Source organism: Gorilla gorilla, chromosome 13 (genome assembly GCF_029281585.2).
Source record: "Gorilla gorilla gorilla isolate KB3781 chromosome 13, NHGRI_mGorGor1-v2.1_pri, whole genome shotgun sequence".
Taxonomy (NCBI): Eukaryota; Metazoa; Chordata; class Mammalia; order Primates; family Hominidae; genus Gorilla; species Gorilla gorilla.
The window spans coordinates 126,235,948-126,250,900 of record NC_073237.2 but is presented as its reverse complement, the minus strand read 5'-3'; the positions used below and the strand labels follow the sequence as shown (position 1 = coordinate 126,250,900).

General features: G+C 46.7%; 1 protein-coding gene across 8 annotated transcripts in view; it reads right to left on the bottom strand.

Annotated features, from left to right (window-relative positions):
• The window catches only part of USP20 (ubiquitin specific peptidase 20), a 46,473-nt gene that overhangs the window by 27,077 nt on the left and 4,443 nt on the right, over nucleotides 1–14,953 (bottom strand). For 7 of the 8 annotated variants that reach the window (XR_008668589.2, XR_008668590.2, XR_010130376.1 and 4 more), the window contains 2 exons: nucleotides 4,843–4,954; nucleotides 2,114–2,210 (listed from right to left, as the gene is read on the bottom strand). Coding sequence is in view for 5 of the 8 variants with exons in the window: in XM_019033506.4 (XP_018889051.3) it covers nucleotides 2,114–2,194 (81 nt within the window). In the remaining 3 variants the exon portion in view is untranslated. Of the gene's footprint in view, nucleotides 1–2,113; nucleotides 2,211–4,842; nucleotides 4,955–7,183; nucleotides 7,278–14,953 lie in introns of all 8 variants that reach the window. The other variant, XM_063696798.1, reaches the window with a different exon arrangement.

The following is a 14,953-nucleotide window of genomic DNA, read 5'->3' as shown; positions in this document are numbered from 1 at the left end:
TTAGCAGACTCAAAACCGCAGCCCCAAACCTTCCTGAATTTGTCATCTCTCTCATGATTTTTTGACTTCACAATTCACCCTCCTCTTCCCGGTTTTTTTTTCCATTTCAGTTATTTGATTTATAAAAGTATCGAATGCTTGCTATAACAATTCAGATGACATCTATATGCTGTGTATGATATGAAATATTTCCCTCTGTACATTCTTCTTACATAAAACACGTATGCCTGGATCTTGAGGGGGTGATTTTTAGTAAAAATAAGATCATGCAATACATATTTCTCTGTAATGTGCCTTTGAGGGTCACCCAAGTCTGTACATGAAGACTTCATTCCTCTGTGATAACTGCACACTCTGGACACACCATAATTGATTCCCCCATTCCTTTCTTGAGGAATATTCAGGTGCCACCAGTTTTTCCCTTTTATAAATAACGCTCAATAAATACTGCTGTATCATATGTTTATAACTGGTGATTACATTTCTGCTGGATAAATTCCCAGAAGCAGAATTGTTTCCCTAAAAGTTACAGTAATTCCTAGCCCTACCACAACGTGAGTGGCCCATTTTCTCCATAACTGTCAGCTATGAATGGGATCAGTCTCTTTCCGCCCATCTGCAAAATGGTGTCATCCTATTTCATTAGCAATATCCATAAGAATGAGAGTGAAGTCAGCCATCTTTTTCCGAAAGTTTCTTGTCATTTCTACCGCTTTTACTGGGAAGGACCTGCTCATATCCTTGCTCTTTCTGAGTATTTTAGAACGGTGTTGGTTTTATTTTGTAACTTTCTGGATACCCAGAGAGGAGCTGAAGTCGTGATCTCTGACACACAGGCCCAGAGCACCCCAGACAAGCCCAGTCTCTGCTCTAGAGACACTAACAGGCTTCTGAACGGCTGCCAGGCCCAGTGCAAACCTTCCTGTGCTCCACCTCTCTTCTGCCACCTGCTTCATCCCCTCCCTGCTCTCAGATTCCCTAAGAAGTGGAGAGAAACCCAGCACCAGACAGCGCAAACACATCCGGGCCTCACTCTGCCCCACTTCATGCTGCAAGAGGCGAAGTCACTTCAAAAGCAGCTATAGACACTATGAAGAACCGCTCCCATGCCAGGTCCCATGACAAAACCAGCTCAGGCCAAAGGCCACCAAGGACCTGCTGGTGCAGCGAGGCCAGGCGACCAGCATTAGGTGCCAATATGCCCAGGAATCCCACTCCTGGGAACATGCCTGCACGCAGCTCTGCCCATGGATGCAATGACTTTTCCACAAGGCCATTCATCGCAGCATCATGTGTATCGGCAAGAGGCTGCAAAGGGTCCAGGTGTCCACCCAGAGAGCATCAGTCACTGTGGCCACATGATGAAATATGATGCAGCTTCAAGGTAACAAATGAGAAAGCTGTCTCTATGCACTGACGTCCAAAGAGCTCCAAGATACATTGTCATGTGAATAAAGCAAGTTACAAAACAGAGAGGATCGTATACCATCTTTTACGTAAGAAAGCGCAAAACTTAAAATGAGTTTATCTGCTTGTATTCACATAAAGAAACTGAAAAGATACAAAAGAGAATAAGTGCTTACCCGAGGGTGGGCTGGGGAGGGTGGGCACAGGGGTGAGGGAAGGACTTCTTGACATTTATCTTTTTGTACTGTTTCATTTGTAACCCTGTTCAAGTTTTACCTTTTCAAAAATTTTCATTTAACACCACCAAAAGGATGGCAACACATCCTCCTACTCTGAGAAGAGGCCCAGCTTCCTGCTCAGGCTTCCCTGAGCCCTCCTGGAGCCATATGTGTAAAAAACGCTCCTGGACTTGGAAAGCAGCATTCATTCTCTGCCTTGGAGAGGCTCTGTGCACCGGCCCCAACAGCTAATGGACAGAGAGCATTAGTGGTTCCCAAATGGCCTTGTCTAAACTATAATTAATGGCTATTAGGACAGAGCCTCCGGAAGGTGGCCTCCCAAGCAGATGCCAGCATTTCCATTTACACAGAAGGCTGAGCAGAGACTGTCAGGGAACCAGTTTTTCCACTGCTTCAGAAATGTCCACACCCCAGGAAAGAGGCAGCCCTGGGTGTGGGCCCTGGCCCCGTAAGGTCTGACCCTTTACCTTAGATTTGAGCAGCAAGTCCTCTTTGGTCACCTCTCCTATGGAGTCAAGGTGAGGGCAAAGGTCCCTGGAGTCCCCCATCCTGGCCTGGGCTCACCTATGAGAAGACACAAGCAATCCCGGGTTAATGGCAGCCAGTGTTGGCAGGAGGTGGGGAGGTGAGTGGTTAAGTACATGACTTTGGCCTTGAGTCCTGGTCTGCCACAAACCAGCTGGTAACGCAGGGAAGTTGCTTAACCTCTCTGAGCATCACTTTCCTTGTCTAAGAAGATAACAGTTGCCCCAGTGGGTCGCTCCTAGGTCACGGAGACAATGTCTGTCAAATGCCTGGTGTAGTCCCTGATGTAGGGAAAGCCCATGGCAGGTGACAGGTATCGTGATCAGAATTATTGGTAGGGAAGACACGGGAGTCCTGCCTGCATGCAGAGAGCTGCACACCAGACAATCTAAAACCACAGATGTTTTGTTAGAGGAGGCCAAATCCATGTCCATCCAAGGATACAAGCAGAGAAGGCGGCAGTGTAGAAAGGCTGGGTTTCAAAAAGGCAAGCAGCAGATGTTGACATAGGTCTTCTCAAGAGCCTCTGGAGGCCAAGTGCTGGCAGACCACTTATCCCACGTCTTGTGGGAGCCCCCTACGGAGTGAGGTTTGAACACCAGACCACCATGGGAGCAGGCCATGCAGCACTGCCTCCAGAGAATGTCTTCTGAGAGTAGGGAGAAAGTCAGAGAGAAAGGCAGGAGAACCACCTAGAAAGCAGTCTGTGTTTGCCAAAACATCAGCAGTGGTGCAGCTGGGTGATGGGTTTCAAGAGATGGAAAAAAAAAAGCTCTGTTGCTTTCGTCTAACTGATACACGTTCATCATAAAAACAAAACTCAAACAAGAAAGCACAAAGTAAAATAAATCACTGCGAACAAGTAGCAAACATCTTTCCCAACATTCTCCTGTGTTTCTTTCCCTTTTAAATCAGGGGTATAAAAAGATATCTGTCTTAGAAAATAAATGCTTCCCTCAAGGGAGCACCTTGGTGAAGATGAACAGCTCTGTATCTTGAGTGTGGGGTGGTTACATGGATCTACACGTGTGTTAAAAGTGCAAAGAACTGAACACATATGAGTGCCTACAGAACTAGTGAAATCTGAATAAGCTCCATGGATTATGCCAATGTCAGTTTACTGATTGTACTACAGACATACTAAGATGTATTATTAGCTGGGATGCTGGTGCATGCCTGTAGTCCCAGCTACTCAAGAGGCTGAGGTAGGAGATCATGTGAGCCCAGGAGTTCAAGGCTGCAGTGAGCCGTGACCATGCTACTGCACTCCAGCCTGGGTGACAGAGCAAGACCTCATCTCAAAAAAAAAAAAAAAAAAGTATGTGTTATTCTTACCATTAGGGGAAACTGGGTGAAGGTACAAAGGACCTTAGGGTACATTTTTTGCAACTGCCTGTGAATCTATAATTATTTCAAAAGAAAACATTTAAAAATGAGTAACTAAATAAATGCTTCACCTACGGTATTTTAGCAGAATCAAATCCAGGAATCTGACTGCTGATTATAGCTTCAAACTGTTGCCAAATAAGGTCCAAACCAACCAAAGATGTAACTGGAGCCAAGATTGCTTTAACCAAAGGCAGAAGCCTCTGTGACTGCATGAGTCTTAAAAACAAAACAAAAGACCGGGTGCGGTGGCTCATGCCTGTAATCCTAGCACTTTGGGAGGCCGAGGCGGGCAGATCACCTGAGGTCAGGAGATCGAGACCAGCCTGACCAACATGGAGAAACCCCATCTCTACTAAAAATACAAAATTAGCTGGGCATGATGCACATGCCTATAATCCCAGCTACTCAGGAGGCTGAGGCAGGAGAATCGCTTGAACCCAGGAGGCGGAGGTTGTGGTGAGCCAAGATCGTGCCATTGAACTGCAGCCTAGGCAACAAGAGCGCAACTCCATCCCAAAACACACACACACACACACACACACACACACACAAAACAAAAAACAAAGGCAGAAGCTGCATGTGTGCCCACCTGATCTGAGAGGTGGACCCCCAGACTCCTCCTTACGTGCCCCTCCCTGTCCCAAATGGTCAGCCAGGGTCAACTGGCCAGATTCTCATTCAGAACATGAGTTACTAGCACTCATGAGGTGTCAGATACCAAGCTAAGTGCTTTTTGTGCATTCGTTTACGAAAAACTCTTCCAGCAATCGTTGAAGCAGCTGTGATCAGCCCCATTTCACAGACTAAGGAACAGAGGCTCCTTCTTGTCTAAGGTCTCACAGGAATGTTGGCGCTAGAGCTGAACCTCAAGTGGGTCAGATCCTAAGGGCCCGCTCAGTTGCTTTCTAACTTATAGAAAATGTAAATGTGAAAAGCAGGCAGAACTTACTGTCACATTAAAGATGAGCATAAAGAAAAAAAAGGAAAAAACAAAGTAGACCAAACTATATAACGCACTTCCATGTTTCCATGTACCTAGACTCATCAATTAACAACTCATGGCCAATCTTGCTTCATCTCAACCTCCTGCTTCCTCTTGCTTTGGTAGCAAGTCCCAGACACACAGGCGATCACATTCCATCTGTATTTTTCTAAGGGATAAAGACTTAAAAAAAAAAAAACCCATAATCACAATTCCATTCTTTCATCTAAAGAGAAAAATCCATGTGTCCTCCTCAGTCCGTGTTGAAGGGACCCACCTGAGAGGAGGCCATGGGCTTACCTCTGGGTGACACGAAGCCCACACGAAGCGGCCAGCATTCGCATCCTTTGTTGACAGCTGACAGCGACGGGCTATAGGGGTCTGGAGTGAGTGGAGGCCTCTGGCAAGGAGCCTGGGGGATGAACCAGAGCATTTCACACAGTTCTGTTATTATTACTTTTAAGACAGGCTCTTGCTCGCTTGCCCAGGCTGGAGTTGCAGTGGCATGATCACAGCTTACTGCAGCCTTGACCTTCTAGGCTCAAGCAATCCTCCCATCTCAACTTCCCAAGTAGCTTGGACTATAGGTGTGCACCACCACACCCACCTAATTTATTTAAAATTTCTTGTAGAGACAGGGTCTTGTTTTGTTGTCCAGGCTGGTCTTGAACTCCTGGGCTCAAGTAATCCTCCCACCTCAGGCCTCCCAAAGTGCTGAGATTATAGGCGTGAGCCACTGTGCCCAGACAGTTCCGTTATTTTAAAATCACTCTTAGCACCAACCAGAAGCTAAAAAGGGCCCAGCATTCTTCCTGGGAGGAACGAATTTCAGGATATTGGGGATGTCCACGGGCTAGACTACTCCCTGTGCAGCCAGAGAGCAATACCACCACATCACTCCTGGGCCAGGCCAGCTGGCCAAGGCTCAGGCAGAGGTGGCACACAGGGGCAGCCCCTCCTAGGGAGTGCTGGCCTTCACTAGTCACTGCTGAGGCATTACCTTGGTGCTCCCCAGGAGGAAACCTGCACGGGTCTACAGGGCCTCTCCTATTGTCCCATCAGGCTACCACAGCCCATCAACCCTCTGGACAGGAAGGCCTGGCCCCTTCCACACATGCCACCAGGCCCCTCAGGCCATCCTTTGAGCTCTCAGGGATTTCCTGAGAACCCCCGACCCTCAAGTGTTCAGCAGGCCCAGGCTGCAGGCACAACCGGGCTCATCCACACATTGCCACTACCCACACTTCACTGGCAGGTCACAGTCTCCCAGATGTGGACAGCTCAAAGAGGGAGAGGCAGTTAGAAGCTACCATTTAAAATAGTCACATGACAATGACAGCTTCAAGATTCCAAATTCCAAACCTCCTCACTTGAAGCCAGGTTTTTTAGTTTTCTTCATTGTTTCTGCTGAGGCCATGTGCCCTGAGTTGGCACTAGTCTTACACTATTTTAAGCTGCAGTGGTGTGGGTTTTGCTAGCATCTTTGGTATGTGATCATCTCTCCAGTCGGGTGGCTGGGGAGGGAGTAGGCAGGTTATAACTTGACCCATTCTTTTTTTTTTTTTTTTTTGAGATAGTCTCACTCTGCCGCTCAGGCTGGAGTACAGTGGCATGATCTTGGCTCACTGCAACTTCTGCCTCCCGGGTTCATGAGATTCTCCTGCCTCAGCCTCCTGAGTTGCTGGGATTACAGCTGTGTGCCACCACACCCGGCTAATTTAACAGGCTCACTCTTGATTTGCAAATGCAATTGGACTTACATTCTTGCAACTTCAGAGAGAAAAATCAGCCCTGTGGCTAACAGCCCTCAATGTATTCTCACTACTCCCATTTTACAGATGAAGAAACAGAATTGGAACTTAAGTAACTCAGGAACTCGGCAGAGGTCAATCACCTGGCTAGTTTTTTTTGTTTTGTTTTGCTTGAGATGGAGTTTCGCTCTTGTTGCCCAGGCTGGAGTGCAATGGTGCGATCTCAGCTCACCACAACCTCCGCCTCCCGGGTTCAAGCAATTCTCTTGCCTCAGCCCCTTGAGTAGCTGGGATTCCAGGCATGCGCCACCATGCCCAGCTAATTTTATATTTTTAGTAGAGACGGAGTTTCTCCATGTTGGTCAGGCTGGTCTCAAACTCCTGACCTCAGGTGATCCGCCTGCCTCAGCCTCCCAAGTGCTGGGATTACAGGCGTGAGCCACCGTGCTCGGCCCACCTGGCTAGTTTGTAACAGGTGTGGCCCTGATCAGATCTGTGTGGTGCAGAGTCTTGCTCTAAATCATGAGTCGGATTTAGAGAAACATTAAACTGAACAACAACAACAAAAAAATCAGATACAAAAACATATATACCGTATGATTCTATTTATATAAAATTCCAAGACAGACAAAACTGATGATGATAGAAACTGGATCAGTGATTGCCTGGGGCAAAGGGTAGAGTTATGTTGCAGACAAGAAGGAACTTTCTGTGGTGTTGGAATGTTCTAGATCTTGTCTGGTGTGGGGTTTAATCAAGTGTATACACCTGTCAAATCGTGTGCACTGTATCTTTAAAGTGCGTGCATTTTATTATATGTAAATTATACCTCAATAAAGTTGATTAAAAGCATTTTAAATCAGAATGAGGCCAGGCACAGTGGCTCATACCTGTAATCCCAGCACTTTGGGAGGCTGAGGCGGGCGGATCACGAGATCAGGAGTTGGAGACCAGCCTGGCCAACATGGTGAAACCCTGTCTCAACTAAAAATACAAAAATTAGCTGAGTGTGGTGGGAAGCGCCTGTAATTCCAGCTACTCAGGAGGTTGAGGCGGAAGAATCACTTGAACCTGGGAGGCGGAGGCTGCAGTGAGCTGAGATCGCACCACTGCACTCCAGCCTGGGCGACAGAGCAAGACTCCATCTAAAAAAAAAAAAAAAAAAAGTGTTGGCTGTTGGCGAGGGTGTGGATAAATTGGAGCCCTGTGCACTGTTGGTGGGAATGTGAAATGGTGCAGCTGCTGCAGAATGAAGTACGGCAGTTCCTCAAGAACTGTAAAATAGTACCACACTATTGAGCAATCCACATCTGGGTATACACCCAAATGCACTAAAAGCGGCAACTCAAAGAAATATTTGTGCACCCATGTTCATAGCTGCATTATGTGCAACAGCCAAAAGACAATGCAAACCAAGTGCCCATCGATAGACAAAACATGATATATCCATACAATGAAATATGATTCAGCCTAAAAAGGGAAATTTTGACACACGCTACAACATGAACCCTAAAGACACCTACTCAGTAAAACAAGTCAGGCCGGGCGCGGTGGTTCACGCCTGTAATCCCAACACTTTGGGAGGCTGAGGCAGGCGGATCACTCGAGGTCAGGAGTTTGAGACCAGCCTGACCAACATGGTGAAACCTCGTTTCTACTAAAAATACAAAAATTAGCCGGGCGTGGTGGCGGGAGCCTGTATTCCCAGCTAGTAGGGAGGCTGAGGCAGGAGAATCGCTTGAACCTGGGAGGCAGAGGTTGCAATGAGCCAAGAAGATCGTGCCATTGCACTCCGGCCTGGGTGACAAGAGCAAAACTCCATCTAAAAAAAAAAAAAAAAAAAAAAAGACAGTAACTTCTCAGAAAATATTTGCTGAATGGCCCCAAAATACAAAGTTATAAAACACTATTAGGCCATGTTGGGTGGCTCATGCCTGTAATTCCAGCACTCTTGGAGGCCGAGGCAGGAGGACTGCTTGAGCCCAGGAGTTTGAGATCAGCCTGGGCAACATGGTGAAACCCCATCTCTACAAAAAATTTAAAAATTAGGTGGGCATGGTGGTGCACGCACCTGTAGTCCCAGCTACTCGGGAAGCTGTGATGGGAGGATGGCTTGAGCCCACAAGTATGAGGCTGCAGTGAGCTATGATGGCACCACTGCATTCTAGCCTGGACAACAGGGCAAGACCCTATCTCAAAAAAAAAAAAATATATATATATATATATATATGGCTGGGCACAGTGGCTCACGCCTGTAACCCCAGCACTTTGGGAGGCCAAGGCGAGAGGACCATGAGGTCAGGAGATCAAGATCATCCTGGCTAACATGGTGAGACCCCGTCTCTACTAAAAAAAAATACAAAAAAATTGGCTGGGCATGGTGGCGGACGCCTGTAGTCCCAGCTACTCGGGAGGCTGAGGCAGGAGAAAGGCATGAACCCAGGAGGCTGAGCCTGCAGTGAGCTGAGATCACGCCACTGCGCTCCAGCCTGGGCGACAGAGCGAGACTCTGTCTCAAAAAAAAACAAAACACAAAACAAAACCAAAAAAACCTATTATTATAGTAAACTCTTATTTTGGTGAAATAATGTGTTTTAGGCCTAGAGAAAGGATGCTATTATCATTTCTGGAGGATAGAGTCAAGTGATTTTTATTTCCTTTTTGCTTTTCTGCATTTTCTACAATGAACTTGTGTTGCCTTTTTTTTCTTCCTATACTTGCTTCCTGAATGACTGTGTTATAATCATTCTAATCTAATAATCTAATAAGGTCAGTCACAGTGGCTCACGCCTGTAATCCTAGTGCTTTTGGGAAGTTGAGGAGGGAGGATCCCTTAAGCTCAAGGCTGCAGTGAACTAGGATTGTGCCACTGCACTACAGCCTGGGCAACAGAGCAAGACCCCATCTCTAAAACAAAACCAAAATCAAAAAACAACAAAAAATGCTTTTCCTCTCAGAAGTCCCCTCTCTCACTAGAGAGAGAGCTGTTTTCCTTTCTTTTTCTTTTGCCTGTTAAACCTCTGCTCCTAAAAACAAAAACAAACAAACAAAAAATACCTAAATTGGTTACTGTTAATGGTTTTTCAAGTTTCCAAAATAAGAAAATAAGAAGAGTGTGCATCTGGCTTCCTAGATATGTTGCTCTTCCCCAAACTCCTGAGGGCACCATAGGGGACAGAGCCTCCGTTCCCTGGAGCTCTCCAGGCCCCTGTGCCAGGCACTGCCCTGAGCCTACACAGGGTGGTTTTCAGAGAAGGGGTGGGAGCATCTGAGTGGTCCCAGGAGTCCCCAAAGCTGCTACCTGGATGGCTCCTAAGCACACTTCTCCAGGTGACTCACACGGGCCAAGACGCGCCCTCAACATGTGTTTTTTGTATTTTTATCTATTTATTTATTTAGAGACCAGGTTATGAGACTGGCTAATTTTTGTATTTTTGGTAGAGACAGGGTTTTGCCGTGTTGCCCAAGCTGGTCTTGAACTCCTGGGCTTAAGCGATCTGCCCACCTCCACCTCCCAAAGTGCTGGGATTACACACATGAGCCACCATGACCGGCCCTCTCAATATTCATTTTTACCTCCTTTACCTCCATGTTGTATTCAAATTTTGCATCTTCTCCTACTTGTCCTGAAAATTTTAAAGGCATTTTTGTCTGGTTTTCATAAATTTGATATATACCTTCATAGAAGCTGGAAACAGACACAGACATAAAATGAAATAAAAATCACCTGTAATCCTGCTGTACAGGAAAAAAAATATGGCTACCTTTTTGGTTTTGGTAAGTCTTATTTACATGTACGAATATATAATTTTTCTTTTTTTTTTTTTTTTGAGACAGAGTCTCGCTCTGTCACCCAGGCTGGAGTGCAGTGGTGCGATCTCGACTGAACACACTCTCCACTTCAGGTTCAAGCCATCCTACCACCTCAGCCTCCTGAGTAGCTGGGATTACAGGCACACACTCCCACGCCTGGCTAATTTTTGTATTTTTTGTAGATATGCGGTTTCATCATGTTGCCCAAGCTGGTCTCAAACTCCGGAGCTCAACCAATCCATCTGCCTGGGCCTCCCAAAGTGCTGGGATTACAGGCGTGAGCCACCACGCCCAACCAGATATATAAATTTTAAAAATAAACTGCAATATAACCAATAAATTTGTATACAGCTTTTTTTGGTTTATATATTTCTAATGTCACTAAATTTCTTTTCAGCTTCATTTCTAATAGGTGAATAATATTATACCACATATAATTTAAGCTATACAACCCCTTACTGAATTATTTATCCATCACAGGACATGGTATTTTTGTATTTTGTGTATGTGTGTTTTGCCATTATAAATAAGGCACTGAGAAACATTTTGGAATATGAATCTTTTGTTTTGCTTAAAGACAAGTCTCAATCTGTCACCCAGGCTGGAGTGCAATGGTGTGATCATGGTTCACTGCAGCCTCTACCTCCCTCGGCTCAAGTGATCCTCCTACCTCAGCCCCCCAAGTAGCTAGGACTACAGGCATGCACTACCAAGCCTGGCTACTTTTTAATTTTTCTTTTATAGAGACAGAGTTTCGCCACGATGCCCAGATTGGTCTGGAACTCCTGGGTTCAAGCAATCTGCCTGCCTTGGACTCCCAAAGTACTGGGACTACAGGTGTGAGCCACCAGGAATGTGAAACTTTGACTAAATCTTTTTGTTTTGTTTTGTTTTGTTTTGTTTTGTTTTTTTGAGATGGAGTTTTCACTCTTGTTACCCAGGCTGGAGTGCAGTGGTGCGATCTCGGCTCACTGCAACCTCCACCTCCTGGGTTCAAGCAATTCTCCTGCCTCAGCCTCCCAAGTAGCTGGGATTACAAGCACACACCACCACGCCCAGCTAATCTTTTTGGATTTTTAGTAGAGATGAGGTTTCACCACATTGGTCAGACTGGTTTTGAACTCCTGATCTCAGGTGATCCGCCTGCCTCAGCTTCTCAAGTGCTGGGATTACAGGCGTGAGTCACTGCGACCAGACTGTCTTTTTGTTGTTGTCGTGGTTGAGACGGAGTCTTAGTCTGTTGCCTAGGCTGGACTGCAGTGGCGTGATCTCTGCTCACTGCAACCTCCGCCTCCTGGGTTCAAGCGTTTCTCTTGCCTCAGCCTCTAGAGTAGCTGGGATTACAGGCATCCACCATCACACCCACATAATTTTTGTATTTTTAGTAGAGACGAGGTTTCACCACATTGGCCAGGGTGGTCTCGAACTCCTGACCTCAAGTGATCTGTCCACTGCGGCCTCCCAAAGTGCTGGGAGTACAGGTGTACGCCACCACGCCCGGCCTACATCTTTGACCAAAAAAAAAAGAAAATTATTGGTCAAAATGTGTGCTTTGAAGGCTCTACATAGATATTGATAAGCTTCCCTTTAGAAACAGTATATACATTTATCTGCCTATCAGCAGTATATGAGTATGTGCAACATAAAAAGTTTAAGGTTTACTAACATTTTAAAAATTAATGGTTAAAAATCATTTCTATGAAGGAAAAAGGGCGGTAGTACGGAAAACACTGGGTGCTTAATATTCCACACAAAGGGCCAGGTGCGGTGGCTCACAGCTGTAATCCCAGCACTTTGGGAGGCTGAGGAGGGTGGATCACAAGCTCAGGAGTTCGAGACCAGCCTGACCAACATGGTGAAACCCCATCTCTACTAAAAATACAAAAAATTAGCCAGGCGTGGTGGCACATGCCTGTAAGCCCAGCTACTCAGGAGGCTGAGGCAGGAGAATTGCTTGAACCCAGGAGGCAGAGGTTGCAGTGAGCCGAGATCACGCCATTGCACTCCAGCCTGGGCAACAGAGTAAGACTCCGTCTCAAAAAAAAAAAAAAAAAAAAAAAATTCCACACACAGGACCTAAAATATCAGAAGCATGGGGGTCGACAAGAGGGCGCATATCTCAGCTGTCTGAAAGTTATCATTTTGCTTCCTTTTGGTACCCAACCAACAGTGATCATGTACCTCCTTAGGAACAGTGACTTGGGGTGCTGGGAAACAGCCAGGCATAGGCCCTGCTCTTGTAGTGTACAGAGTCCCATACTTCAACCTCAGGGTACTTGCAAGCAGACACTAGGGAGGTGATAATCACCACCAGCACCTCTGTTTCCTACACTCACTGAGGGTCAGCTGCTGCACATACATTATCCCCGGAGGTAACCATCACTATGGAAGGAAATTACAGGGACAAGTAGCCCTGGGTTCAGTACCTCACTCTGCCCCTTGCAAGTCTGTGACTTTAGATAAATCGCTCAGTCTCCACATTCATAAAATGGGGACAATGACAGCACCTAGGGTTACTGAGAAGATGAAGTGAGCCAATGCACAGTAAACGCTAAGTTGAATGACTTAGGGCCTCATGGACTTTCTGGGTGGCTCAGATTTTCTATTGATTTGCATGACAAGAATGCTCAAAAAATGTTTACTACTATAATTTGTGTCACTGGCTGTTTTATACATTAGGACACTGAAATTGGTAGGAATAGAAGTCACATGCTCAAGGTCACTCAGAAGGGCACCCTCCATGAGACCACTCAGGGCTCTGCAGGCCAACCAGCCCAGCAACGAACAGGCGCCATGGTGATGGAGTCAGACACACAGCAGGGGACTCATGCACAGATTCTTGGTGCGCTTCTTGAGATCTAAGCTCACTTCCTGGTGCCTTTGACATCAAAGAAAAAGCCAGGAAAGGCAACTTCATGGACTAGAGCAAACCCTTCAACAGCTTCCCTGTCCTGGGGCAGCCTGCGCTTCTGAACCCTCATTCCTGCTAAGCACCTTTGCTTCCCTGCAACTTGAAGGTTCCCTTTCTCCACCAAGGCTGAGAAACTGTTCCAGGCAAGATACTGAGGAGACATAACAAAGCTGGATTGTGGGTCAATGTGGGGGGATGCTACAAAGAACATCCCCAGGACAACCGGCACGCCTGAGTGTGGACTGCCTGTTAGATCACAGTATTTGTTATGGACTGAATTGTTCTCTCTCCCCCATTCATATGCTGAAGTTCTAACCACCAGGACCTGAGAATGTAATCATATTTGAAGATAATGTCTTTAAAGAGGTAATTAAGTTAAAATAAGATATTTAGGGCAGGCCCTAATCTAATCTTACTGGTATCTTTATGAGATGAGAAAATCTGGACTCACACAGAGGAAAGACCAAGCCAGGACACAGTGAGAAGATGGCCATCTGCAGGCCAAGGAAAGGGCCTTCAGAAGAACCAAACCTGTCGGCACCTTGATCTGAGACTTCTAGCCTCCAGAACTGTGAGAAAATAAATCTCTGTTGTTTAAGCCACCCAGTCTGTGGTACTTTGTTATGGCAGGTTTGGGAAACAAATACATGATTCCATCAATGTGAAAGTTTCTAGGCCCGGAGTGATGGCTCACGCCTGTAATCCCAGCACTTTGGGAGGCTGAGGCTGGCGGATCACCAGAGGTCAGCAGTTTGAGACAAACCTGGCCAACGTGGTGAAACCCTGTCTCTACTAAAAATACAAAAATTAGCCAGGCATGGTCGTGGGCACCTGTAGTCCCAGCTACTTGGGAGGCTGAGGTAGAAGAATCACTTGAACCTGGGAGGCGGAGGTTGCAGTGAGCTGAGATGGCGCCACTGCACTCCAGCCTGGGTGACAAGAGCAAGACCCTGTCTCAAAAAAAGAAAAAAAAAAAAAAAGTTTTTAAAGGTGGAACTCACGCTTTGGTTATGTATGATAATATCCTTATTCTTAGTTAATTCCCGCTGGGATATTTAGGGGAAAAGGACTGTGATGTCTGCAGCTTACTCCTACCTGAATCAGCAATAATTGTGACAATAACTATAGAGATTAGAGTTAGAGTAAATAAGGCAAATGTTACTAATTGGTGAATCTAGGTGAGGGGTATGTGGGAGTTCATTGTATTCTTGTAATTTTTCTTAAGTTTGACTTTTTAAAAAAATAGATTCCCTTTCTCACCTTTGAGGTGGGATCAGGGAGCGGGTTTTCTGGAACAGGCAGCCCCGTCGCAGGATCCAGGACCCAGCACCCACTGAGCCTCCAGACCTGGTACCCAGGGCTTCGTTCACCCACTCTCTCGGGCAAGGGCGGCTGTTTCTCATCTCACAGAGGAGGAATGGAAGGTCCCAGACAGGAAGCAACACAGCAGGAAGCGAGCAGGTTGTGTCTGCTTTCCCCACTCTTTCCGTCCCACCTGTGCCTCTGTGCAAATATATGGAGTGTGCACAGCAGGCATTTCATAAAGGCCAAAAGGGAAAGACCCCTGTGCAGCTGAAAGAACGTGCTTCCAGGTGCAGCCACGCAGAGTAGGACCTACTGTATGACAAGTCAGCAAGGTGCAGCGTGTGCCCCGCCCTCCCGGCCCACCAGAGCCTCCTCTCTTGGGGCAGGAGAGCACAGGATGGGAGGAGGAAGGCCTGAGACCTTTGGCAAAGAGCCCACCATTGCTGGCCCCAGAAGACCTCCAAGATGCTTCAGGCTCATAAAGGCAGCTTTCCTTCCCTGGGCCTCCAGGGAGGGGGAAAGTGCCACTCCACCCACAGGGGCAAAGTGGAGGGGCAAGGCCTGAGGAAGGGCAGGGGAGGGACCAGCCAGCACAGCCTGTGGTCCTAGGTAGGCAGCACATCTGGACCTG